This window comes from Eubalaena glacialis, chromosome 8, assembly GCF_028564815.1.
Source record: "Eubalaena glacialis isolate mEubGla1 chromosome 8, mEubGla1.1.hap2.+ XY, whole genome shotgun sequence".
In the NCBI taxonomy this organism is placed as follows: domain Eukaryota; kingdom Metazoa; phylum Chordata; class Mammalia; order Artiodactyla; family Balaenidae; genus Eubalaena; species Eubalaena glacialis.
The window spans coordinates 2762707-2790618 of NC_083723.1; the positions used below are offsets into that span (position 1 = coordinate 2762707).

Sequence of the window (27912 nt, forward strand, 5' to 3'; positions counted from 1 at the left end):
TTAGGCAGGTAAAGGACCAGCATGTGGCTCTCTCGATCTGTGCTCCTGTTTCCTTATTTCCTATTTCATGTCTGTCTCTTCATCTTCATTATTTCCCTCCTTCGAGTTTTGAGGGTTTATTCTGTCGCTGTTTTCTGGCTTCCTTTGGGCCCTTAGCTAATTACTTTCTGGCTTTCATGTTTTCTGTTTAAGTCTGTTCTCCAAGTCCTGCTTTACTGCATGCCCATGAATTCTGTCACATCTTCATATTCATTCAGGTCCTAGGATTTCCAGTTTCCCTTTGTTGATTGATCCGTGGCTCCAGTGGGTCTGTGGTGGTTTGCTCTCCAAAATTTAGGTACCAGCTTTGCTTTTCCTTGTGAAGTTTAATGAGACTACAAAGAAGAAAACTTTATTTAAACAAGCAAATGGACGTGTGCATGCACATACGCAGACACACACGCTTGCACACACACACACACACATGCACAGAAACACCCTCTCTAGGGATCAGCGTCATCTCACCCCTGATGGGCCTCACGGTGAGGAAAGCCTCTCCCTGTCACCGGACACATTCCTGAGGGATGGTCTTGAGGGAGGAGGGGGCAGGGGACGCCTGTCCTGTGCAGAAAGCATGGCTTCTTAAGTTGTCTTTTTAAGAAATCTACAACACTGTGTGTGAAGGGCTCCCTGAATGAGGGCTCCTGTTACCTCTTGGTGCCAGAAACAGTATAAAGAAGTCAAGATGCCAAAAGCACCAGGACCAAAGTACAAAGAAACAAAGGAGATTCATAGAAAACTGTGCTGTCATGCACAGGTTCTAGAATCATGTCTTACCATAACCAGAGTGATTTAAAATCTTCCCAACTAACTGAATTTTTCAAAAAATCCAATGTAACAGGGGTGTACAAAAGCTATAAAACTAAAAAATTTAATTTTATTTGGAAAAAAATTAATCCTCTTTTTAAAGGCAGAGTAAAACATGCCCTTGGTGGAATTTGAGGTTCTCTTTGGAGAAAATCTGATATTAAGGGACATTGAGGTCAGAGCAGAATGGTTCATATTTACATATAAAAGATTCAAAATACCCAAATGAACAATAAAGAGCTTATGAACAGAATAATGAAATCATTATAAAACATATTTACTGGGCTTGTAATGAGGTCAAGTTTTTAAAACTTCAATTATCTTGTCCGTTTTAATACGTAGAGAATATAACCAAAGAATTGAGTTTAAATTATGGACTAACCATTGATAAAATTTCATTAAACAAAAGAGAGACCCTTCTGATTTTGAGGAATACAAAAAAGCCAGTGAGAGAAAAAAAAAATCCATTTACATCTTGTTTGTTGTATTAGCAAAACCTTTAAACACATCTATAAAAAAGTCACAACTTAGGACTGTTTGTTTGCTTGTTTTCAACTCTGCAGAGTTGAAGGATGCCTGGCCTTTTCTGAAATCCAGTTCTTATGAGCACCCTTATTATCTGTGTTCTACTGTGTTGGGACACCTCATTTTTTACTGCAATAACCTCTTAGAATAGCAAAATATATGTATGTGATTCCCTGGATTTTCAGAACAGGGCAAAAAAACCTCTGAGTCGACTCTTAGCCATCTTTCTCTCCCTGCTCCCTGTCACCAGGCCGCAAGCCTCGCTTACATCCTCTGCAAACACACAGGGGTCCCCAACTTGGGCCCAGCTTGTTCAGTGGACCCGCAGCTCAGGTAGGCGAAGGGGTAGCTGCCTTGAAACAGGAGAGGAATGCTGTGGTCCATTCACTCTCCTTTGTACTTTAGGCTGTATGTGCCAGGGCTAAAATCCAGGACTGTTTTCAGTATTCAGAGAGAAAGTGGAATCAGAGTCAGATTTGAATAAAAGTGGACATAGAATCAGGGCCCAATTTTGCCTCATTCACACTAAAAACAGGTCTCATTCTCCGATTTCTTCTGTATCCATCCGGGACAATTCCAACGTGTTCTCTGTGCATCCTTTTGTTTACCTGTGCGTTTGTAAAATGGATATTGCTTTGTGTGCATGTCTTCATTTGCATCCTGGGAGATACATAATTCTGTATCTGACTCTTTTTACTCAGTTATAGTTTTTGAACCTTCACCCCTACTGCATCAGACACATGGCTCTAGCATGGATGGCTGTGTGCCATTAGCAAACCCATGCACATCTCAGAACTCCAGTTGCCTCATCTGGATGAGGGATGATAATTCCTATACCAGTAAGGCTGCAGTAGGATTAGGTGAGGTGGTGTATGAGAAAGTAAAAGGCCACCTACTAGCAGGTAATATCTTGAATGTAAAATTTGTACTCGAAGCATCATTACTGCTGTAAATGGAAGAATCAGGCACCCATGGATGAGGGTTTAGGTGCATTCGCTTTGCCCATTCCAGCAAGGGCAGGGGGAATTCTCTCCACACAGCCCAAGACCTTAGGTTTACATCTCACTTCTTCATAGAATCTGGTGCTGTGATTTAACTTGGTACATCATTTCCTCAAACCAGAAGTATCTGGAGAGCAACTGTAATCCTTCACGTGTGCGTGCTCGAGGGGCCTGGTGCTCACGGGTGCACAGGGCCAGGCTGGCCACGGGGCTGTGCCAGGTGGGAAGGATGCCCCAGCATCCCAGGCCGGCAGAAATGATCCTTTAAAGGCGATCGGTAATGGATGAGACATTGGAAAATTGCATGTTTATGTAAAAACACCAACTTCTAAATGTGGGCAGCTTATTTAAAAGAAATTTAAACCTACATGGACCACAGGAAACCATCTTCAGTAGATGTCACCTGTTCTGAGTTTGCTGTTGTGCACACGTGCGTCTCAGGGCCTTTGCACTGGCCGCTGCCCCACACCCCCGCAGGTCCGCATTGCCTGGACCCTCCTCACGTGCCCTCTGTCAGACGCCACTTCACCAGACAGGCTTCTGGGCAATGAACAAAGGGGCCGATCAAGGGGTCTCGCTCACACACCCCTCTCTACCCCCAGCTCCCCACGCTTCTCCCCTGAACCTCTCCCCTCTGTCTTCCCAAACCCTTTCCCGCCCCGCACCTCCTCACCCCATGGATCTTGGTTTGCACTGGACTAGACTTGATTTCACTTAGGTTCTCAGTTTCCTTCGGTTTTATTTTATTTACTGAAAACTCTATCCCATGGCTGAGACTCCTCGAGTCCAGGAATGATAGCGCTCTGGTTTCAGTCAACAGCGCTCAAAACAAAATGCTTTCCAACTAAATCCTGACCTTCCCTCCTCCTTGTAGGTCTCGGTTTGGACGGGGCTGCCCGCAGTTGCAGATGCTGCTTCACTAGCATCACCCAGGGCAACCCCTGGGGTTGGGGTCTGGGCGGGTGTGTGAAGGACCTTGTGCCGAGCACCCCGCAAGCTGGGCAGGGCTCAACATGCCCCTGTGGGCAAGGAGAGAGAACTTCTTTGCAGGGAAGGGGTGCTTGGTGCAGTGGGGTCAAAGGAAAACCTACGTTTGATAAGAATCAAAAAATCAGAAAGAAGTAGGTGGCATAATTAAGATTATAGGGTTTAAAGTAAGCTGACCTGGGTTAATTCCCTAAATATTAGCCTTCTGGCTTTAACTAGTAATTTCTTACGAGCACTATTCTGGGCTGAAGTGTGGCAGCACCCCCCAAATTTATACATTGAAGTTCTAACCCCTGGTACCTTAGAAAGTGACTGTATTTGGAGACAGGGTCTTCAAAGAGGTAATTAAATTAAAATGTGGTCATATGTCTGGGCCCTGATCCCATAGGACTGGTGTCCTTCTAAGAAGAGGAAATTTGGACACAGACATGCACAGAGGGACAACCATACGAAAACCCAGGGAGAAGAAGGCCATCTACACACTGAGGAGAGAGGCCTCAGGAGGAACCAGCCCTGCAGACACCTTGGTCTCAGGCTTCTAGCCTCCAGAATTAGATTTCTGTTTTTTAAGCCGCCCAGTATGTGGTACTCTGTTACAGCAGCCCTAGCAAGGTAATATAAGCACAGCGCCCAAAATAGTAGACATGGGTAATTTTGATGTTAAAACACGAATCCTTCAAGATCAAATTCCATCAATCAATATTCATATCATCATTACCATATCATGGGACGAACCCCTGGGTTTGGGAGAGACCTGATTCTCCCAGATGTGTGAAACATCTCCCAGATGTTTGAAACCTCAAAACCCTTGACAATCGCTCTGGCCAGGACCTCAATAGCTCAGGAGAGAGAAGGCACATCCTCTATTATAATTTAAATTTTTACTCTATTTATTTAGCCTTTCAAACCCACAGGCAGGTGGGAGGCTCCTTAAGTATTGACTCCCACCCCTCAATTCCCCATTCCGAGGGGACAACTAATCACCCTTCTCTGTGGCAAAATTTCAAATACTGGAGGCTGCTCTTGTGTCTCGTGGCTCATGTGTAAGTTTCTCCTACAGGCTCATAATGCTCAGGTCCATCTTCCATCTCCAAACGACGTGGCCTCATCCTTACATTTCCCGTCTCCTCCCATACATCACCTCCCCTTTGCCAAATCCCCCTCTACGGGCTGGTCCTGAACAGAAGATGCCAGAACGGACCCGTCTGAGACAGATTAACACACAGCCCCCCAGCTCTGGCTGCATCTTCCAGCAGCCTCGGCCGTCACACCATGCTCTGGGAAAGGCCACGGGTAAAGCACGTTTTCTCTCACCCTTAACTTGCTCCCTGGCTTTCTGGATGCAAAGGCAGATGCTACATTTATTGTATTCATCCTTATCACATCTCAGCTTTGGGGGCACACGTTAGTGGGCCCTGACAGTTGCAGTCTCCCCATCAGGAAGAGGGGGCAGCAATGTCAGTGCCCTCCTTGCCAGGCTGCCTGGGGGGGGCAGTGACTTTGGTTAAATCGCGCGTGATGACGGCAGCCTGCACTTACGGGGGCTCCTTGCACATCCGTTTTTGCTATTATTTTACCCAGGAAATGAGTGGAACATCACTGCTTACCACAAGCCCCTCTGGGGTCACCTCGCTCCATCCCCCATCAGCCGTCAGCTGGTCTGTCCAGGCTGGCTCTGTGGCTTTTCTCTGCCAGATCCCTTAGCTAAGGACCCCTTAGCTGCCAGTTAACTTGCTCTGAGGCCAGCCCCCTCCTCACAGAACAGAGGCCTTGGGGACCCCTGCCGGCCCCACGCCAGCTGGGTGCTCTGGACCCACAACCCACCCGTCAGCTCCCTTGGACGGTGTTTGCACCTGACCCAATACCCCAGCAAAACAGAATGACATCTCAACCCGAATTAAAGTTTGAAAAAAGGGAGTTTTGACACACTGCATAAACTATCCTTAAAGTGTTCCAATCCAGGTAAAATAGACAAACGCAACCACAAGAATACTAACATTCATAAAAGCTGCAGCTTTTATCAGTTCTTATTAACATTTCAGAAAAACTGTAGTCCAAATATGAATGGGTTTTAAAATCATGTATCAGAGTTCAGGTCAAAGACTGACAAAAAAGAGAATTTGATTTAAACAGAAGTGAAGCACTGAACATGTAGTTTATCTTCAGATAGAGTTCAAGGGAAACTGATTATTTGGTGAACTGACTTTAGCCGGATTATGTGAGAGCTGCTTTCCTCACCTTTCTAAGGTGGAAAACCATTCACTTAATTACACAGTGAACAATTCTGCACAAAATTCATGCAAAGCCTCCTGATCTCAAGATTCATTAACCACCTTCTTACTCTAAGAAACTCAGAAGAACTAGTTTCTAGTAATCCCATTCCACTCCCAGTCATCATCATTTCTTTAAATATTATCCATGTAGTGAAATACCAACCACTTCCATTTTGGAAGTTTGGAATTCTTTTTTCTTGCTCTAGAGATAACCAATGTGATCCCGGTGCTGCTGGAAAGAATTTTCAGGGAACTGCTTAGAAAATAGAATTACTTTTATTTTTCCTTAGCAAATGCTTTTAAGCATATAGACTTAGATTTACTAAACGTTTAAGAATAAAAACACAGAAGCAAATGATTTAGAAATACGTGCTAAGGTTACTAAGCACTGTTTTTTGTTAATGCTAGATAGATTAGACCAGAGATTTTCTCTGTTATCCTCTTTTCTTGTGCCAATATGTTCTAGATAACAGCATACAACAGGGTAAGATTTAGCAAGAATTCCACCCATGGCTCAGAAATGCAGGCAAGCAGTAAGTGATGTATGTGCTTCGCCAGCAATGGCACCTCACCTGCCAGGTTTCTTTCACATAAACTATTCTAAGGAGTAGTGTAATTGCAGGGTAATTGACATCTAATGAACAGGGCAACTTACCACATGGCAGAGCAGTCAAAATTCACCAAGAGCCATTTGTGGGGATTAAAGTTAAATGAATCTGCATACTGCCAAGGAATAATAACAACAAAAAGAAAACACTTCAGTTATTAATGTTTAGCTATAAAACAAGACCTCATACATAGTAATTAACAGTTTGCAGTCTCAAATGAAAACCAACATGACCAGACAGGAGAAGGGAAGCAGCTGTGGGGTTTGGGGCTCGAGGGCACTTGGGAGGGTCTGGGCAGCCACCGCTCCTACCTGAGCCTCTTTTCTTTCATTTTCAAATCCTATCTTGTGAAACATGAAGCTAATATAGATCTGATTCTGGGCTGAAGCGCAAGGGGAGGAAGAGAGCTTTGGAGCCAGAGAATCGGGGTTGGCTTCCGGGCACAACCGCCTGTTCGTGTGGCCTGGATGGGAGTTCTGCTTCGTGGGGAAGGCGTGCAATCACAGCCACAAACTCCTAAGGGCAGCTCCCGAGGGTGACGCAGAAACCGTCCAGTGCAAGCTCTGAGACTGTCGCTGCTCCGTGGTTGTAAAGCCAGCCAGGTGGTGGCCCAGGGAACCACGTGATGAGAAAATGGCTACTGACCTCCTGCAGCTCTGGTTAAGCGGGGAGACCTGGCAAGAGAACAGTCCCTGGGCCGTATGAAAACGACCGCCAGGTAGCCCTCAAGCTGGATCCCCGCTCAGAGGCGGAGGGAAGGGACTGACTGAGCCGGGCTGGGATGTGCCTCGGGGGAGGAGGCGCCCTGCAGAGAGACACCCACAGAACCGGAGCGACGCTGAGGTCCGCTGGACGTGAAGGGTACCAGGCTGCCGACCGAAAAAAATGCACAATCTAAAAGTGGAGTTATGCTTTGTTTGGCGGACTTTCCGAGAACTTCAAGCCCGGAAGACAGCATCTCAGGTAGCTCCGAGGGACTGCTCTGAAGAGGCAAGGGGGGAGCCAGGATAGAGAGGGGTTTTTGCAACAAAGATCAGGTAGTCGGAACATCAAAAGGTTACTGTTAATTAAAGAAAACCAGACATCTCAGGTTAAGGAATTTAGCTCTTTTCTATGCATCTATGGGAAGATGCAAGAGTCTGGGCTCACTGAACTCATCCCTTTGCTGGGCACCCCAGCTACCTGGGACCAGTGTCCTGTGCTTTCTCATCCTGAGTTCCCTCAGGGCTCACTTTCAGGGCGGCTGTAATGTGATGGCTTGATGGCTGCAACATCCTTTGTTTACTGATATGGCAGCAGCATTTTTCTACAGGAACTTATAAGTGAGGGATTGGAATGAGATAATATCTAGAGCCTTCCTATCATGTATGTGTTAATCCTAATTTGGTGTAGGGCTATCACATTTGGATCAAGGGATGCATTTCGAGGACCTTGGATAATTTAAAATATGCAGAATTTCAAAGCATAATTGGAGCCCGACCCTGACAAAGGTCATGGGAAGTTTCTATCGTCGTGAGGAGACCCACCGTGGCAGCAACACAGACACAGCTCATATCTGGGGGGGCTTGCCTGCTTTGAAACTGTGAGTCCCAATTCATTTTTAATTGGGGAGATTCACAGCTCTACTTTTCCACATAAAATGAGATGCTATTCATGGCTTATCTTGCATGCTTTCAAATTTGCATAGTCTGAAGTCACATAAAATTTATCCATATTTCAAACTACTAGACAATTCGGAATAATCAAAATTTTAATTCACAGGTGCTATGTCAGACAATTGGACCGACTTGGCCTGGGAAATACTTTATGCATAAGTTTCCTCAACTTTATGCACTAGCAAAGTTCTCAGAGTATATGTATCATGATCAGCAATGGGAAAGTGAAAATTTCATAGCTAATCTACAGTAATCAGGATCAGCCCATTTTTTTCATTTAATGGTTGGTTCTTTTACCAACATTGATGTAATAGATCAACAACTGTTCCCGTCTATCTAAATGTTTTCTTCTTTATTTCTAGAGACACCATCCACATTCATCGTACTCATAATAGTAACAGGGTCCCTCCCTGGATGCCAGTGGTAACAACTGCCAACAGCTGGCTCTAGGTTCAAGTTCAAGTGTCATCCCATTTTCAAGTAGAAAAATGAGAGATTTCAACCACCAAGACTGGCCAAGGAGGGCAGTCTGCGTTTTCACTGAGCCATCACAAGTGGCGAGCTCTTACGATTCTCAGAGCGCCGGCTCTTGGCTTATCCTCTGGCTGATGAACAGGACCTGGGTCCCCCTGGAGGCTACATGGCTGCATCTATAATTGAAGCAGAATGATGGCAGCGGCCATGGCAAGGCCCCAGCTGGGAGGAACCTCGTAGTGGGGAAGCTTCGAAGTCTCCCCAAGGCTGTGGGACACCTCTTCTCCATCCCAACGAGGGAAGGGGGAGGAGGTAGCCAGGAGGGGCCGACAGGGAGATGCGTGGTCACCAACGGCAACCTCACCTGTCCGCCTGCTCTGGGAGAGCAGATTCATTTCCCTCGAGGTTCCAATAAAAGCAATATTGAGAAAGAGACAGGAAATGACAAGTTTCGTTTGTTGATAACGGGAAACAGAAGGTGAAAGAAGGGGCTTTGTTTGCTAGGCATTTTATTAGTTCCCTCCTGGGGGCTGATCTGTGTAAACGTCTTTCATTACCCACTGCGACATTTTCTTCCTGCTGATGGAGAGGAAGGTTCTTATCTGCAGGGAAGGGCCAGGCCAGACAGGATATTGCACCCCTTATCTGCCAGCTGAGCTGCAGGCCCTCCCAGCCCAGGGACCAGTGGCCACAGGAGGACGGATGGCAATGACTCATTGTTGGGTATGAAATCCTGTCTGCTGCTGATAGGATCTCACTGCAGCCCCACCACTGGGGTGGTCTGACAATTGGACACCCCCATGAAAGTGAAACCTCGAGTTGTGGGTTCATGAGGAAGAGAAGAGTGTAAGGGGGACAGATCGTGAAATTCTACACCTGATACTCAGAGTTAGAAAAGACCAGGCCTTGGGAGGGGCACGTACATCCCAGATGAATACTTTGCCCTTGGTCCCTGGAGACCATAGGGACAGACATCCCCAGTGATGCGTATCATCACACACAAGACCACAGGACCACAACAAAAGGTATTTACAGAGATTTATTCTTCACTTCCTAGCACCAAACACCCACCTAACTAGCTACCAGCCATGAACTATAGGGGCCAGTGTGAGCTTCCCATTACCAGAACTTCTCATGTACTACACCCCTTCCCAATATTTCCAGAGGTCTCTGGAAGCTCTATTTACCCGCCGAGGATTGATCTAAGCCCTCGCACGCATTCAGTGCTCAATAAGTAATTATTGAATGAATGAGTGAATAAATGGATGGATGTGAGGGAGATATAAACCAGACTGCACCTTCATTCATTAGTGATAAAGGCATTATTCAACCCAAAGATGGGAATTTTGTATTCTATACCTCTGACACCCACTTTGCTGGTATTATGGTGTTATGAGAATCGAAATGAGTCACTAGAAAATTGATCGGCGGCAGACAAGAGGGCAGAGGGAGGTTTGGAGGGATGGTCTCTCCAGGTCGTGGTGAAAAATGATAATGGTGTGGAATGTGTGCATAGCTTGCTGTATGCAGACGCTGCTTCTTAGCCCTTTAAATATGGTTAACTCCTTTGATCCTTAAAACAACCCCTCAAAGGAGGCACGATTACGAAATCCATCTTGTGAGGTGGGGAGAGGATACTAGCCTGCCCGAGGGGACATGGCTGGTCCTAGGGCACAGCCAGGATGCAAGCAGGCTGTCCAAGGCCCAAGACCACGCCCTTGATCCCTGCACTTCGTGAGGTCAAGGTCTCGAGAAACCGTCGCCTCTGAGCACGAAGCCATTACTGGCCTCCTTTGATTTACTACCCTCTTCCCCCGCTCACTGACAAAGTCTGCCACCCTGGACCCTTCATTGCATGTACATCTGAGCCCCTGGCAAGGAGGAACTTCCTGCCCCGTGAGCTGCCAACAGCGAAACCCGGCTCCAGCCTGAAACAACCGATCAGGGCCCACCCCTAAGATCATCACTTAGTGTCAGGTCTGCACCCTGGAGAAGCAGAGCATCAGTCGATCGTTTTGGTTGCTGTTTCTCAAAAGAAGCAGATGCTTTAGCTGGCATTACGGGCCATGTTTTCCAAATTCTGAAAGTGCTCAAGACATTTAAATGCACTGGTGGCTGTGTTTTTCCATCTCAATGAAAGTGAACCTCACACTCAGCTGCATGATCAGAACATGACCACTGATCCAGATCAAATGGAACTGCAGGTTGTTTTTAAAAACTTATCCCTTGATCTGAAACGCATTCAGATTTTATTTTCTTCCTAAACAGTTTCCCACCGTTTGTAAGCTAAACTCTATCCTATCATGACAGCTCTGCCCAGGATTTGCAGACAGAGAAATAGTGTAAACATCAGGTGTATTTTGAGAAGACAAGGCTGTGTGATCGGGAAGGTTCTCACCCCTCGTCACAGGGAAGTGTAACCTCCACCCATCACAGAAACTGGTTTGGAAGTCATTTGCTGCAACGAACCACAGTAGTAAAAAATATCAATGTCACACCCTTGTAAGGAGAAGTCACTGGTCACAGGATACCTTCTAAAAACGCTCTTGTGGAAAAGTACACTCACCTCCACTCCATTCAGAAGATGCCGGAACTCAGGGCAGATGAAGGCGCTGCCCGCGTAGGCAGCGTCCACGTGCAGCCACACGTCCTCCTCGTGACCTGAAGCCCAGAAGTGACCTGTGAGCACTCGGAGGGCCGCCCTCATCCCGGCGTCAGAGCACCTGCCCCAGCCCAGCATCTTCTCAAATACAGTCTGTCAATGGCGTTTGTTGGCCTGATGTCTGCATCCCTGACAAGCAGTGATGCTGAGGCAGAGGCCGTGTGCTACTGGCCCCGACGGTGCCTGGCACGGGGGCCAGAACTCAGAGAACGCGTGGAGGTGAGGGGAACCCCTGACTCTCGGCGTTGACCCTCACGCCCAGCAGAGCTCCAAGGGACCAGCCTACCCCACACCACCAGCCCGTCCACCCACATCTATTCCAGGTAGGTGCCGTGCTCTGCCCCCCCCCCACCTCGCCCTCGGGGAACTTTCTCCTCGATTCTCTTGGCTCTGAAGTCCTTCCCACAAGCATCTCTTAAGGCTGGGACCACGCAGTCCACACTGATCTCTCCACCCCCCCAGGAAGTTCAGTCACCTACTTTATGCTTCCTGAAATCATTCTCGGTTCCCTTCATGAATGTGATTTCTGTGTTCCAGCTGTACTGGAAAAGTCTCGCGGGAAGGGCACCTGCCTGACTTTGAGCTGGGATAGAGTCCTGTCTAAATGTGGTCCCTCGGGACTTCCCTGGCAGTCCAGTGGTTAGGGCTCCGAGCTTCCACCGCAGGGGACACGGGTTCGATCCCTGGTCGGGGATCTAAGATCCCACATGCTGCGTGGTGCAGCCAAAAAAAAGTAAAATAAAAAATAAATGTGCTCCCTCAATTCGAGCGTATCTGGGCTCAACTCCCATCTCCAGCCACCCAGCCGCCGTGTGGTCTTACTGCCCTCCTGCAAGCTCGTTCCCCTCTCAGCACATGGAGATGAAACAGCACCCAGACCTTGAGGGACAAACTAGGTAACACTAGTACGTGCCCGTCACGACACTAGGACAGACTCAGTGAGGAGCGACGGGATCCCCGTGATTATTTCCTGCCTCCGTGCTGTAGACTTCCCACGGCCGTGAAATACGCAAGCAGGAGATGTTGTGGGTCTGCAGCAAGGGGTGGGCGTCCTTCCCTTACGGGGGCGGAGCTGCCCCGGGAGCGCCAGGTCAGGGCGCCCTGGCAGGAGTCCGTCAGCACCTGCATTTGTGCTGGTGGATGGATTCACGATTCACTTTTGCGTGCGTGAGGCTGATTCATCACACACGACGCTGTGAGGAGTGAGGAGTGGCTCTGAGCTCTGCTGATAAAGGACAGAAGAGGCCATTTAAAGCCTCGATTCAGTTTGATCTTCAGGATGGAAGGGATGAAGCCTTTGGTTGGATCAAGATCAAATGTGTCCGGGGGGTGGTGATATTGCCACAGAGGATCACGGTGAGTGAGAGCCTAAAGCACGTTTTACGGGTTCATCACTGCACTTCAGACCAGCCTCCCCAGGCGCCCGTGGAGCCCCCCATGGATGTGGCCGTGAGCCAGGAAGGGAGAAAGGGGATCAGGAAAGGACAGGACGGCCGTCACCGCTGCAGCAATGCTGTCATCTGTTGCTGCTACAGCTCAGACCCGCTGAGGGGAGGGAGACGCTTCAGACTCACGTGCAGGATAGACACAAAATCTCAAGGCAGGTCTGTGCTCTCCTCGGGGCCGTGGGAGCTGCTAAGGGGAGCTGCATTTTCTGATGGAGGCACTTGGGTGGAGTTTGACTGCGTCCGGCTCAGGACTGAGCAGCGAAGGGTCAGGCAGACAAAGCAGGAGGGACACAGCCGTGAGGGCTGGAGGAGGGGACAGAGTCTGGGAGCTGCAGATGGGCTCTCCTTCCCCCTCGGCCCTCACCCTGAGAGACGGATACTTGTAACACAGTAAAACCCACAACCCCTTACCTTAGCCGGGCCTACCCCGGGACAGACGGAGGAGAGGAGATCTGACCCTGAGCCCCCAGGACGGGGCTGTAACGATGCCAGCCCCCAAGGCTCTGTCACTCCAGAGGGTACGGGAGATCCAGGAGGGGCAGTGGGTGGGGAATGATGGGGGGGCCGCTCAGGGTTTCGAAAGCGGGGCACCAGAAAGAAGGTGGCAGAGAGAACTAGCCTTACCCCAGAAGAGCTCTGGCCTTTGCCCTCGGCTCCAGGGAGGGGACCTCTAGCCCCTGGAAGGCCCGGCCTGAGAGGAGTTGCAGCCCCCAGACGGCCATTCCATGTCAGTTCTGAGTCTTGGAGGACTGGGAACTAAAGGTATGAGCTGGACGTCCAGGAGGGGCTGGGGAAGGAGGGCAGCCTCCCGGCCAGTGTGTGACACAGCCCAATACAAACCCTGACACCGAAGGCTCGGCAAGCTTCCCTGACAGGGAGGGCCCGCTCTCTGGGCCTACTGTCACACATCAGGGCTGGTGGGGGAGACCCAGGGTGACCTCACAGGAGAGGACGACCCAAAGCCCCAATTTTGGACCCTTCCCCACTCTGCCCCAGGCACCTCTTCCTGCCATAAACCGTAACCACAAGTATGCTCTCAGGTGTGGAGCATCAAGCCTGAGGGAAGTTTTGGAAGCCCTGGCCTTGGAGTTGGTGTCAGGACCAAGGACAGCCTTTGAGGGACTGGATTCCCTCTAACCGTGTAGTTGGCCTAAAACCCCTGCAGGAGGAACTTCCAGACGCCCGTGGGGAGTGGATTCCCAATGGGCTTCTCTTCTCTCCACGGGGAGGGGAAGAGCCTCCAGCACCACCGCTGCATCCTAAGTCTTACGTGTGATCGGCCAACAGCACAGCCTGCCTTCCGTGCCCACCGAATACGGTGGGTTTCTGTAGGGGTCAGGGGTCACTGAGACCCCAAGGCCAGAGCACAGGTGTTGCATGCCCCAGGACGAGGCCCACCCGGCACGCAGGCAAGGCCGCCTCGACAGGGAGGTTTCTGATGCGTCCAAGAGGGAAGGGGAAGCCCCTGTCCCTCTCGGGCCCCCACTGCCTTGCCTGTTTCCTTCCGAGGCCCCCGTGGACAGAAGCAGTCAGGCCTCCTGCACCATCAGCTACATCCCTGCCAGGCACCCCTCCCCCTGCCACACCCCTGGGACCCCCGCCTCTCACTTTCACACCGCCTGCCTGTCTACCTGCAACTCTCTGCTTTCTGTTTCTCACCCTGTCCTCAATAAAATCTGCCGGGGAATGCCACTGACCGGTCCAAGAGGACCAACTGAAACAGTCTCTCTGGCAAATTGTTTGGAAAGGAGCTAAACAGAAAGTGTCTTTCCTAAAGCAGTAGTTGGGAGAAAACCGAGTTTTGATGTGCCCTCTTGGTCACGCAGTGGTGCGCAAATAAATAATCTGAATTATTTTAATGGTTTAGTCCAATCACACGGAAGAACAAGGTGGGCCTGGTCCTGTCTGAAGTTAAAGGATGCTAAACATTTGGCGACTCAAGTAAATGACGTCAGAGGAGGGGAAGCAGGTGAAAGGCGCTCATTCACCGTGAAGTCACCACCGATGATTAGTAAGAGCATGGCTGGTAATGAACAGAACTGTCCAAATCGACGTCGTGGATAAACCTCGGCAGCGAGCGGAGCGTTGTGGCACTCGCCACGCCTGCGCAGAACAGCCTCGGCATCCGGCACCATACGCATCACCCCAGACCCGGGAGCAGGGGGGCCCCAGGACATCAGGACAGCCAGCGCTGGGGCAGCAGGACCATGTGGGCTGTGCCCGGCAGGGGACCCGGGCCTCTAGTCCGTCGGCCCTGGAGTGACATCAGCCGGCCGCGGGCCAGGACGTCCAGTTCCCGGCCTGACATCAGGGCTCAGCGCCCTGGCCTGGGACCAGGGTTTGCAGCTTGTGAGGCCACCGCTGCAGCCACGACTGGCTTGTCCCTCCTCCCCGGCTCCCAGCCCACCCGCCCTGCAGCCCCGCCTCCGGCCAGCTGCTCGGACAGACATCTGCCACGGTCACAGTGGGGGAGCCCATGGGAACGGGCCAGGCCACACCAGCGGCCACCTGACCAACCGGCCACCGGCTCCACGTCCCCCAGAGCACGAAGGCTCCTCTCTCGCTCTTGTCTCGCGCCCTCTCCGTGCATTAACTCGTCCACTCAGAATCCCATCGCTTTACAATAAGCGTTGTTTTCATCTCTACTTCGCAGATGGGGACGCAGCTCAGAATTGAGGCACACGGCCTCAAGGGTGGCCCGGGCTGCACCACGGCTGCCTGTGACGGAGGCCTGCCCAGCCCACTCCATCAGCCTTCACTCACACCGGGGGAGAAAGGTCCACTCCCGCACCCCGTGAGTGTGGTCCACAGGCAGACCCAGGTGAGGAGAGGCGAGAGACCGCTGGGGTTCCACAGACGGGCAGGGAGCCAGGTCCCAGTGGCACAAACCACAGCTCGGCCACGAGACACCCAGACCCTTCCGATGACTCCTGCCACCCGGCCCTCCCCTTCCCGGGGCAGCAGCTCCGCCTGCAGCGGTGGCACTGGCCCTCCTGCCCCGAGGACAGAGGAGGGGTGGGTCACAAGCCAGGACCCCTGCCTGAGGAAAGGCTTTCTGGCCACAGAAAACCTCCTGGGCCTGCTGAGTTCCCAGGGCCTCAGCTTAAAGAAGCCGCTTATTCACGGCTCACCTTTGAATTCTCTGAATTCTTGTCTCTTGGAGAAAACCTCAGTGCTCCAGTGAGGGCAGAGGTAAGGTGGCCCGGCAAACACACGAGGCACACACTCTTCTTGGGAGAAATCCAGTTTTTTCATATTGATTTGCTTAATCACTTTAATTTGCTCAATTATATTCAGGAATTCCAAAAAGGCAAAAAAAGATGCTGGAAGACCTACTCCAAGGACAGAAAATTCTCCTGCCATCATACACGCGACCCTCTGAGAGTCTGAAGAGCTGATTCTCCTCCACCGGGGGCGACACAGCCTTTGTAATCTGACATCACTGTTATAGTTTTCTTACCAATAGCGTGTTGGTACAGCTAAGCTTAGCTTTTGTCCAATTAGCCCGAATTCTGAGTTTATGGGGTTCAGGCTAAGGTGGTTTGTGTCACTGTAAACATGAGAAGAGTTTGGCAAACTATCCTGCAATAAGTTTAACGATGTTAATATTATATTAATATATTTTATTACTATATAATTATATTACATTTTATATACTACATTACGATATGAAGTTAATATTATGAAGGAGAGACCAAAGAGGCAGTCTACTGAAGTCCCCGGATATTGAGAACATTTTCCAAAAGAAAATTGTAATCAGATACTCACAGATGGGACCCACTTCTAAGAGGTTGTCAAAGGAGCAGCAAGACGTGGTCCCCAGCGTGGCCACCACCTGGAGAGCAGGAAGCAGAGGTCCTTTCAGCCCTGCCTCATAGTCACTGCCGTACCCTACACACACACACAGCTACCACCCCTACCCAGATGGGGCCCAGAGCCTGAATCCACATGCTGGCTGAACGTGTGCTGGATGGAGAGGTGAGTCTGTGGGTATGTATTTAATATTTGCATGGAAGCCTCACAACAGGTTGAGAGAAACAGAGCTGGTAACAGAAAACTAGGCTGTGAGATTACAAAGGGCACTGGCACAGATTTCCCGGGATGCCGAGGGAGGGGCATGAAGGCCTGGACCACGTGAAAAGCATTCCCTGTGTTCTGCTTTATTGATAGAAGTGTATATATTGACTATAAGGATATCATTCCTTCCATGAAGTAGGGAGTCTGGATTTTCTTAGCTGAGTGTGTGTGTGTGTGTGTGTGTGTGTGTGTGCAGAGCAAGCACACAGAATGATGCACACGTCATCGGCCTGGCTGGGGCTGCTCCAGACCTCGTGGGATGCTTCTTCTGGATCAGCCTCCAGGTCAGCTCAGAGTTTGACCAACAGCATCACTCACTGGCTTTCATCTGCTGCCCTTCTCTCTGAATGATACTCTTCCCAAAGATTAACTTCAACCCTCAAAAGATGAAGCTTTGCTCTCCTAAGGAAATTCACGAGAAAGCCCTACCGACCCTGAAAATAATTCTTAAAGGGTGTCCCGAGAAAGCTTTGAGAACAGTTGGTCACCCAGCTGCGAGATGTGGCTGGGAATTCTCTGCCCTCTCACTTCTGCTCCCTGAGCGCCCTGCAGCTCTGTGATCACACCTGCGCACCTGACTTGTAAATTCCCACTCATGAAGCTGTCTCTCCCTCCTGACCCATGAAACTCTTGAAATCAGGGTCTACCTCTTATTTCTTTGTGTTGCTAGGAACTCACACTTTGCTGGCACAGAATAGGTGCCGAAACATTTGCTGCATGCAAACACTCTCCAAATGATCAAAAAGCATCTTATGTTTCCAAAACCAAAGAGCCTAATTGATTTACAATGGCGGGTGCAGTCTGGATAATGAAATTTCTCTTTCGATGTGATAAGGCTGTGAAATTTCATTCAATCTGTGTGGCCTTTATGGAGCCCCCAGCAATGCTCTGTGCCCTGAGAAGAGAGACACAGGGGTCGGAAACACGCAAGCTGGGAAAACTGAGAACCCAGTTGGAGGCCTCTCTGGTGCATTTCGCCTGCAACCACCTGGGTGTGACCTGAAAACCAAATGTGTCTTTCAGAGAGAGTCAAAGTGCTCTGGCCAGGGAGGCATGCGTTCTGCTCTGTGATGGCTCAGCTGACACAGTCACCTGGGCCAGAGAGTGTTGCTTTGCTTTTCAGGTGTGGCGAGGCCAACAGGTTGGGAGGATATTGCCACTAAAAAGATAGCTCGTTATACCCATGGGGAGAGGGGATGCCATGCCATGCAGAGCCACACAGGGAAGCAACAGGGTCGGTCAGGAGGCAGAGGGAAGGGAAAAGGTGGGCGGGAACTATGGGTTCCCTGCAGAAAGGAACAGGTGAGGCAGAGCAGGCAGGCTTAGGATTGACAAGTGTGAATTATTTCAGATTATTTCAGCAGGCTGTGAGGCACAGGGACTGCCCTGGTTGTCTGGTCCTTGGCTCTGGGGGGATCAGGGAAGGAGAAGTGTGGCCTGGAGTGTGAGAGACTCATAAAGGGGAGGTGGGCAGGGTTTGTGGGCTCCGAGTGCCTGGTTTGCTTAGGAAAGGCTCACTTGCCTTTCAGCTCTCCAGAAACTGGCTAGACCTCCAGGGTCAGCAAGGTCCTTAAGACATCCAGGCATCAGCAACACAGAAAATAAAAAGGCAAGATGAATACACAGACATTGAAGCTGAGCATCTGGGGCAAAAAGGCTGGGGTTGGAGGCCCAGTTCTGCATCACATTGGCACCTGCTGGGTTTTTGTTTTCTCACTTACAACACAAATGCACTAGACCAGAACCTGCCCAGACCCTAATGTCTGCAGGTGTAGACCTTCCAGCCTCAATGTTTCCTGTGGCTTCTCAGCCCCTTTCCTCCCTGCCTCTGTGCCCATCCCCTCCCTGGTCCAAGTGCCAAGCATTCTCCACGTCTGCTTCATCTTTACAAGATAAATGACTTAGTGGGAATCCAAGTCAGTGAGCCATTTTTCTCTGGTGTTTGCAATATATAACTGAATGCGAAAATGCTTTGTCTAAGGGGCCTAGTTTGGTAGGTAGAGCATGGAACTCTTAAAATGCTTTGTCTATGTCATAAACCATGTAGCTTCAAAAAACCAAAGGATGATTAAACCTTCTTAATATCACTTGTAATTTATTTTCTCAATTTTAAGAGTCTCTTAGGAATGACGTTTCTATAGTTCAGCAATTCCTTCAGTTTCATCTCATTTTCCTCAGCTAAATTCTAATGGAAATAAATGCCATACCTTCTGCTTTTAAAATTACACTAAACATTAAAAATTATTAAATTGTTGTTAAAATTATTTTCTATTAATGTGTACACAAGAGTGTATCTAGAACAATTCCACCAAATATTAGTACTGCTTGTCTCTTATGATGAGATCTGGTTAATATAAACCCTATATTCTTAGCTTTTTATGTAGTTATTGATGTTTTTGTTCTGAGCATGGAGCATTTTGTAAAAACAACAAGAAAATGCTGCCCAGTCCTAGGAGTAGCCTCAGGAGAGAACACGTCTCAGCCAGGCCTGGGAGCTTTGCAGAGATTATATTCAGTCATCACGACCCTCCTGGGCTGGATGCCTTCAGGGACCCCTACTTTACAGTTGGTTTAAGTGAGTCTCCTGCGGCGGGGTCGGAGGGTGGTCCAGGGACACGCAGGCAGGAGCAGACCACAAGGTGAGCCCAGGTGTGTGAACTCTGGTCCTGCCGCCTAGAGAACGCAGCACGCTGGACCGTGCCCGAGGCCCTTCCAACCGATCCCAGCCCTTTGCGGCTCCCCGGGGCGGCACGTGGGTGGCACGGGGATCCATGCTCTCAGGAGGCTGTTCCAGGCTGGGGTGGGGTGGGGGGGCGGGCCCTGAGTGCTTGGTGTTCTAGTGTCTGTGAGTCAGCTTGTCCTCATTCTCAGACACCGCTTTAAAGCCCAGCACCTGCTCCGCTCCGGGCTCTGATTACCCCAGCTCAGCTCAGTGATGCTAACCTGATTTCAGGCGCTCTGCAGGGGCCTAATCACATTTGTGCCGGGGGAGACGGGCGGGGCCTGGGTGGGCGCCCCATCTCCGAGAGCCCGGGGCGGTCCTGCTGTTCCCCTCCTCCTCCTCTGCCGTCCTCACCGTGGGCCCGATCTGCTCTAATACAAGCCCTGCAGGCTCCGCCCTCTCCCTCGGTCCTGACCTTGTCAAGTCAGGAAGGCAAACCATCGAGATGAGAAAGGGAAATTTATTACAAGCCACAACGAGTTTGTGGAGGGACAGTCATTCTGATTTCCCAGTTCAAATCTGCCCAACGTACCCCTGCTCTGAGCAGCGGGTCTTGACTTTGAAGGGGCTGCAGCCTCTTCGCGAAATCATGAAGGAGGTGGGCAGGGCTTGTGGGCTCCGAGTGGCTGGTTTGCTTAGGAAAGCCTCACTTGCCTTTCAGACCTCCGGAAACTGGCTAGACCTCCAGGGTCAGCAAGCTCCCTAAGACATCGAGGCATCAGGGTCTGCAACTCAGGATCGGGCACAGAGTTACGCATGTGCAGAATGATAACCACCAGGCGTTCGTTTCAATGGGAATAAGCAAGCAACACGTCAAAGCTCAAGCTACCCTCCTGCCCGATCCGGGGGGGCTTCTCTCTGCAGCTTCACAGGCCCTTGACTGCCCCTTTAAGATAACAACCAGCTGCATCTCCTCCTGTATCCTATGATCTTTCACATCTCTGTGCCTTACAATACTGTTTTCTTTCACAAGACAGGCACGTGCCCGCACGTCCTCCAGGACAGTGGGCTTATGTGTTACCTCTTAGCAAAGGCTTCACTGACGCCCCCTACTAAACTCATCGTACCCTCTACCCCTTGTCCACATGCACAGTCCTCATCAAATGGCACAAAGATCAGGGATACATCTGTCTCCCTCCAGGAACATTTCAGGAGGAAAGGGACCATGCCTCTCCACAGATGCCCAGGGCTGGTACAGGAAGTGCTCTAAGGAAACAGGCACATTATGCAGGTCAGGCTATGAGTTCTGATGAGCTGTGAAACCCTCTGCTCTGAATCACAGGACTTCGAACACAGCTTACACTGCACCTTGGTGCAAACGACTGTTCCCTTAATGTCTCCACTTTAGCAAATAAGATCCTTGAGGCTCCCCCCTTAATCTCAGCACCCACAGGCCCAATACGTCGAGGGTGTTCATTTGTCAAACAAGTGAATGACTTAGTGAATTAACATGGAATTGTTGCCTATTCCATCATGAGAAGCTTTGAAATGCAATCAGTGGAAGTATCTGGCACCTGCTCCTAAGGCCGTGAACTTGTCACCTTTTGCTTGAGAGCCCACCATGAGGATCGTAAAATGTAGTCGATGGAAGTGTAGATGCCTCTTAAAGGACACACACAAAATGTTCCAACAGAGGTCTTGGACACCATGAAGAGCTCACAAATGATGCTTATTTCAAAGTCCTCATAAACACAAAGGCACAGAGTAGCAGCCAAAGTGAAACATGGCACTACCTCTGAAGTCCCACCACAAGATTATGAGAGTGTGGACAAGAATGTCACCTGTCACATCAGTAAACAAGGGATGTTGTGGCCATCAAACCATCAGCACTGCAGCCTCCCCCAGCTGTGCACCCTGAAGGAATTCAGGATGGAGAAAAGCCTAGATAGTTAAGGTGCGTATCAAAGGAATGGTTTCAATAAGCCCAGACTCTTGCATCTTCCCATACATAGAAAAGTGATAAATTCAAAACCAGATGTTTAAAGTACAGTCTATACAATCTCTTCTAGAAAAGTAGAAGAGGAAGGAACCACTTCTCCAGTCTTTTTATGAAGCCAGTATTACCCTAACATCAAAACCAGAACAAGACTATAAAAAAGGAAAACTACAAACCAATATTACTCATGAACAGAGAAGCAAAAATCCTAAAAATATTAGTAACTAGAATACAGCAATATATAAAAGGAATTACACGCTATGAACAAGTGAGATTTATTCCAAGAATGCAAGGCTGGTTTAATATTTGACATTCAATGTAACCCACCTTGCTAACAGACTAAAGAAGAAAACCACATGACCATGTCAATCAATGTAGAAAAATCATCTGACAAAATTCAACACTAATTCATGATAAAAATTCTCAGAACTCTAGGAATAGAGAAAAACTTTCTTAACCTGGCAATGAACACCTACAAAAACCTAAAGATAACATCTTACTTAATGGTGAAAAACTAAATACATTTCACTTAACATTGGGAACAAGGTAAGAATGCCCACTCTCATCACTGCTATACAAATAGTACTGGAAATTCTATCCAGTGCAAAAAGGCAAGAAGAAGAAATAAAAGGCATACAGGTCAGAAAGGAAGAAGTAAAACTGTACCTATTTGCATATAGCATGATTATCTAGATAGAAAACCCCCAAGAAATCCATTAAAAAAAACCCCTCCTAGTTTAGCAGGGTTACAGGATACAAGATCAACATACAAAAATTAATTCTATTTCTATAAGCTACAATAAACACATGGACATCAAAATTAAACATTCAATACCATTTACAGTTGTTCAAAAATAATAATTCTGTAGGTATAAATCTAGCAAAACATGTACAGTCTTATATGATGAAAGAAATTAAAGAAGATTTAAATAAACAGAGAGACATATCATGTTCATGGCTTGAAAGACAACATAGTAAAGATTTTAATTACCATATAGGGCAAAGGGAAAGTCTCAAGAGAAATTTTAAAAATATTTTTAACTCAATGAAAATGAAAATACAACTTATCAAAATGTGTGGAATGCAGTGAAAATAATGCTTAGAGGGAAATTTATAGCATTAAAGGCATACATATACTAGTGAAGAAAGGAAATTTTAAATCTATAATGTAAGCTTCCACCTTAGGAAACTAGAAAACAAAGAGCAAATTACATCTAAAGGAACTAAAAGAAAAGAAATAATAAGAATTAGAGTAGACATCAATGAAATTAGGAACAGGAAATCAATAGAGAGAATCAACAAAACCAAATGCTGGTACTTTGAAAAGATCGATAAAATTGATAAACATCTAACTAGGTTAACTAAGAAAAAAGAGAGGACACAAATTACTAATATTAGAAATTAAAGAAAGACCATCACTACTGATCCCATGGATGGTAAAAGGATAGTAAAAGAATATTATGAGTAACTTTATGACCACAAATTTGGAAACCTGAATGAAATGGATCAATTCCTTGAAAGATGTAATCTACAAAAACTCACATAAAGAAAAATAGATCCTCCCAATAGGCCTATACCATGGCTTGAACATTTCTGTCCCCCCCCTCACTTCCGCAAAACCCTTGAAACCAGAGTTGTTTGTATTAGGAGGCTGGGCCTTTGGCAGGTGCTTAGCTCATGATGGTGGGGCCCTTGAGAACAGGACTGGTGCTTCTGTTAGAGACACCACACAGAGCTCCCTTGCCCCTTCTTCCATATAAGGACATGGCAAGAAGTCAGCCGTCTGCACCCAGGAGAGGGTCCTCACCAGAGCCCACCCTGGCACCTGATCTCAGACTTCTTTCCTCCAGAACTGTGGGAAATAAATTTCTGTTGTTCATAAGGCACCTAGTCTGTGGTATTTTATTATAGCAGCCTGCACAGACTAAGATGGCCTATATCTCTTAAAGAAATAAAGTCAGTAAATTAATAGCCTTCCATAACAGAAAGCAGCAGGCCCAGTTTTGTTCACTGGTAAAATCTACCAAATATTTAAGAAAGGAATTAAACTAGATATAGAAAACAAACTAGGGCTTCCCTGGTGGCGCAGTGGTTAAGAATCCGTTTGCCAATGCAGGAGACCTGGGTTTGAGCCCTGGTCCGGGAAGATCCCACATGCCGCGGAGCAACTAAGCCCGTGTGCCACAGCTACTGAGCCTGCGCTCTAGATCCTGTGAGCCACAACTACTGAGCCTGCATGCCACAACTACCGAGGCCCGCACGCCTAGAGCCCGTGCTCTGCAACAAGAGAAGCGACCGCAGTGAGAAGCCCGTGGCACCGCAACAAAGAGTAGCTCCCACTAGCGGCAACTAGAGAAAGCCCGCGTGCAGCAACGAAGATCCAATGCAGCCAAAAATAAATAAATTAATTAATTTTTTTAAAAAAAGAAAAAAGAAAACAAACTAGTGGTTACCAGTAGGGAGAGGGAAGAGGGGAGGGGCAGGATAGGGGTAGGGGATTAAGAGGTAAAAACTACTATGTATAAAATAGATAAGCAACAAGGATATATTGTACACAGGGAATTATACCCATTATATGGTAATAAATTTTAATGGAATATAACCCGTAAAAATGCTGAATCACTATGTTGTACAACTGAAACTAATATAATACTGTAAATCAGCTATATTTCAGAAATTCAGAAATTAAACAAATTCTCTACAATCTCTTCCAGAAAATTGAAGAAAGGGGAATGTTCCCTAACTCATTCTGTGAGGCCAGCCTTACCCTAGTTCCAAAATCAGATAAAGACATTACAAGAAAGAACTGTAGACAAATATCTCATGGATATAGATGTGAAAATTCTCAACAAAATATTAGCAAATTGAATTCAATAATATATAAAAAATAACAACCAGGTGGGATTTGTTCCAGGTATGCATAGCTGATTCAGCATTGAAAATCAATTAATATAACCTATCATATCAAAAGGCTAAACAAGAAAAAAAATCACACAATCATATCAATAGATACAGAAAAAGTATTTAACAAAATCCAGCATCCATTTATAATAAAAAATTCTTAGCGAATTTAGGATTAGAGTGGAATTTTCTCAACCTGATAAAGAACATCTATTAAAAACCTGACAGCATACTTAACAGTGAGAAACTACAGGATTTCCTGATAAGATCAGAAACAAGGCAAGGATATTTGCTTTCACCACTCCTATTCAACACGATGCTGGGAATTCTAGCTATTACAATAAGACAAGAAAAGGGACTAAAAGATATACAGCTTGGGAGGGAAAAATGAAACTACCTTGGTTTGAAGATGACATGATTGTCTATATAGATATCCTCCCCCCTCCCCCCAAAAAAACCCAAAATCAAAATCAAACCCAAAACCTCCTGAAACTAATAAGCAATTATAAGAAGATACAGAATAAAGGATAATATACAAAAGTCAATTGCTTTCTTATATTCCAGCAATGAAAAATTTGTGTTTGAAATTAAAAACACAATACCATGTACATTAACACCAAACTAGAGATAGGTAGAGAGAGAGAGAGAAATGCTTAGGTAAAAATCTAACAAAATATGTGTAAGATCTATATGAGGAAAACTATAAAATTCTGAGGAAAGAAGTAAAAAAAAAAATCTAAATAAATGGACAGATATTCCATGTACATGGATAGGAAGATTCAGTATTGTCAAGATTTCGGTACTTCCTAACTTGATCTATAAATTTCCATTCAAAATTCCAGCCAATCATGTTATGGCTATTAACAAATCAAGTCTAAAGTTTATAAAGAGAAGCAAAAGACCCAGAATATCCAACACAATATATATGTATATTTTTTGCCACGCGGCTTGCGGGATCTTAGTTCCCCAACCAGGGATTGAACCGGGTCCTGGGCCCTGGCAGCGAAAGTGCTGAGTTCTAACCACTGGACCACCAGGGAATTCCCTACCCAACGCAACACTGAGGGAGAAGAACAAAGTCAGAGGACTGACACTACCCAACTGCAAGTCTTACTATAAAGCTACCGCAATTCAAGGCAGTGTAAAATTGGGGAAAGAATAGACAAACAGATCAATGGAACAGAATAGAGAGCCCAGAAATAGACACACACAAATATGGCCACCTGATCTTTGACAAAGGAGCAAAGGCAATTTAATGGGGAGAGGATAGTCTTTTCAACAAATCGTGCTAGAACAACTGGACATCCACATGAAAAAAAAAATGGATTTGGACACATACATTACACCTTTTACAGAAACCAGAGCAAAATGGATCAGAGACCTAAATGTAAAATGTAAAACTATAAAACTCCTAGAAGATAACATTGGAGAAGATCTAGAACATCTTGGGTTTTGTGATGAGTTTTTAGGTACCAATGACATATTCCATGAAAAAAAAATTGATGAGATGGACTTCATTAAAAATAAAAACTTATTCTTTGTGACAGATACGTCAGAGAATGAAAGGACAGGTCACTGACTTGGAAAAAACATTTGCAAATCATACCTCTTGATAAAGCACTGGCATCCAAAATATACAAAGAAATCTTAAAACTCAACAAGTCTGAATCTTGTTGATGTCTCTACAATTATTTGTTTCTGCTCCTGATTCCTCTGGGAATTCCTTGAATCAGGATCAAATTGTATATAAAATCATACCCTCTGTGCCTCTCCCAGCCTACATGTTAGATATTCAATAAATGGCGCTAAATTTGAATTGATCAAAACAATTTTTTGGATAAAAAAGCTTGTCTCAAAGATTAACTCTTAAAAAGTAGTGGAAGTTATTATTACATGGCCCCTAGAGTCTGTTGAACCTAGACTGCTCTACAACTAGGAAATACCCAGATACTGGCAGGTGTGCCTCAGAGCATGGAATCCTGGGTACACAGGAGAATCTGGAAGTTGCTATGAAGCATCTCCAATGCCTGGTCCCATCACCAGAGAGGCTGGAGCGGGGTCTGGGCATCAGCATTCTTTATAGCTCCCCAGATGACCCCAAAGTGCAGCCAGATGACCTCACGGGGCTAGTGCCACAATCACAGCCTTTCAGCTGCCATCACACCTGACGTCCCAGTCCAGACACCGGCTGACGCCATGATCACACCAGGCATGACAGCTCCCAGGCTCCAGTTGTAACAGCAACTGTTTATTCCCCACTGGGAAAAGCCCACCCGTGCACGAGAAAACTAGCTGCTATTTGGCTAGTTAGATATTTTAATTATATCCTATTTATTTGTATTTTAATTAGTCACTGCTTGCTTGCAGCACACCTCTCACAAATGACGCCTCTTAGTATCTACTGAGGACACCAATCTAGGTGGAAAGTGTGTTTTATTTTTAATTCGGCTCACTCGGATGTCCGCCATGCATCTACCATGTCAAGGGGCCACCCTATGGTGTCATTTTTAACAGGAAGCAGAAGCAAGACTTCTCGGCTTAGCAGCATCCTCCAGGCTGGGCTCTCTGGTGTTACTCGTTTCTGAGATTCACACAAGTGGAAGGAAAAATAAATGGAGTTTTGCTTCAGCCACCCTCAAGGAGACGCGGGCTGACCAGAGTACCACCTGGCCTGTGACCACCGCAGCAGCCTGGAAAGTGGCCCTGCCACCGCGGGCCCACCCCTGCAGGGCCCAGACACCCCCGTGCAGCCACACGAACTTACGAAGAATGGAATCAGGCCGGCGGCCTTGTCTCTCTCCAGGGCCTCCTGCAGGGCAGAAGCTCGCATGGCAAACTTGCCATCGGAAGGGATCGCTTTTAATTTCACTCCACCAATCAAGCTGGCTCTTTCCACGGAGGAATGTGCCTGCAAGAGAGCACGGGGGTAGAGTCTGCAGCAGTTCACAGCCCTCCTGCCCCCCGCCTTCCGGCCTGGAGCTGTTTCAGGTCCTGAGGAATCCGCTTCCCAGTTTAATGACTCAGACTCTGAGAGCGAGAAGTGCTCGGCAGTACCGGGGGGCGTTTGCATCCATTGGTTTGAATTCCAGTGAAGCAGTGAATGCCCATTTGAAAGCATAGTTGGGATAATGACACGTAATGATGTGTCCTTAATAAGGGCACTTAATAAGCTCCGGTTCCTACTCTTCTCCTCTGAGGCTCTAAAATCGTCTGTGAAACGTACGACAATTCTCGGAAGTAGTTCTCCTCGTGGTTTGTGTGTCCTCTTTAACCTCAGGTGAGGAGTGAGGTGGTCAGGTTATTAATTTGCAAACAGCACCTTGACCCCGTGCTCCCGGGGGCTAAGGCTCTCCTGAAGTGTAGATTCCATTCACGAGGAGGTGACAGGCGGCGACCGTCTCAGAGGCCACATCCTTGCTTGCTCCCTCGCTGCCCATTCTGCTTCCCTAACTCCTACAGGATTCCCCGGAGAGCGCCGCTCAATAAACGGTGAACCCCTAAAGCCCCGCATCAGGCCCTGCTCCCAGGGAACCTGCCTGAGAGCTGCAGAAGAATTGCATCCTAGAGCCCATGGCCGTCCAGTGGATGTAAGGAACCCACCTGACTGCCATCACCTAGGATGGTACTAGCCATGCACCATCCTTGGGAGAATCCAGAAGCATCACAAATCACTTCTGTAGGGCGAAATTCCCTCATGGAAACCCTATTGGGAAAGGCTACACCCTAACACTCATAGCAACTTATCTCAGCCTAGATGCACTGAGCACCTACACGTGCATTTTTTTCAAGTCTCCTCG

General features: G+C 47.6%; 1 protein-coding gene across 1 annotated transcript in view; it reads right to left on the reverse strand.

Moving 5' to 3' along the window:
* Window positions 1-27912, reverse strand: part of DDC (dopa decarboxylase) — an 81678-nt gene that overhangs the window by 15148 nt on the left and 38618 nt on the right. The window contains exons 6-9 of the mRNA XM_061197542.1: window positions 26880-27023; window positions 16248-16314; window positions 10936-11030; window positions 6288-6355 (exon numbers count right to left, since the gene is read on the reverse strand). Coding sequence (XP_061053525.1) covers window positions 6288-6355; window positions 10936-11030; window positions 16248-16314; window positions 26880-27023 — 374 coding nt within the window. The remainder of the gene's footprint in view (window positions 1-6287; window positions 6356-10935; window positions 11031-16247; window positions 16315-26879; window positions 27024-27912) is intronic.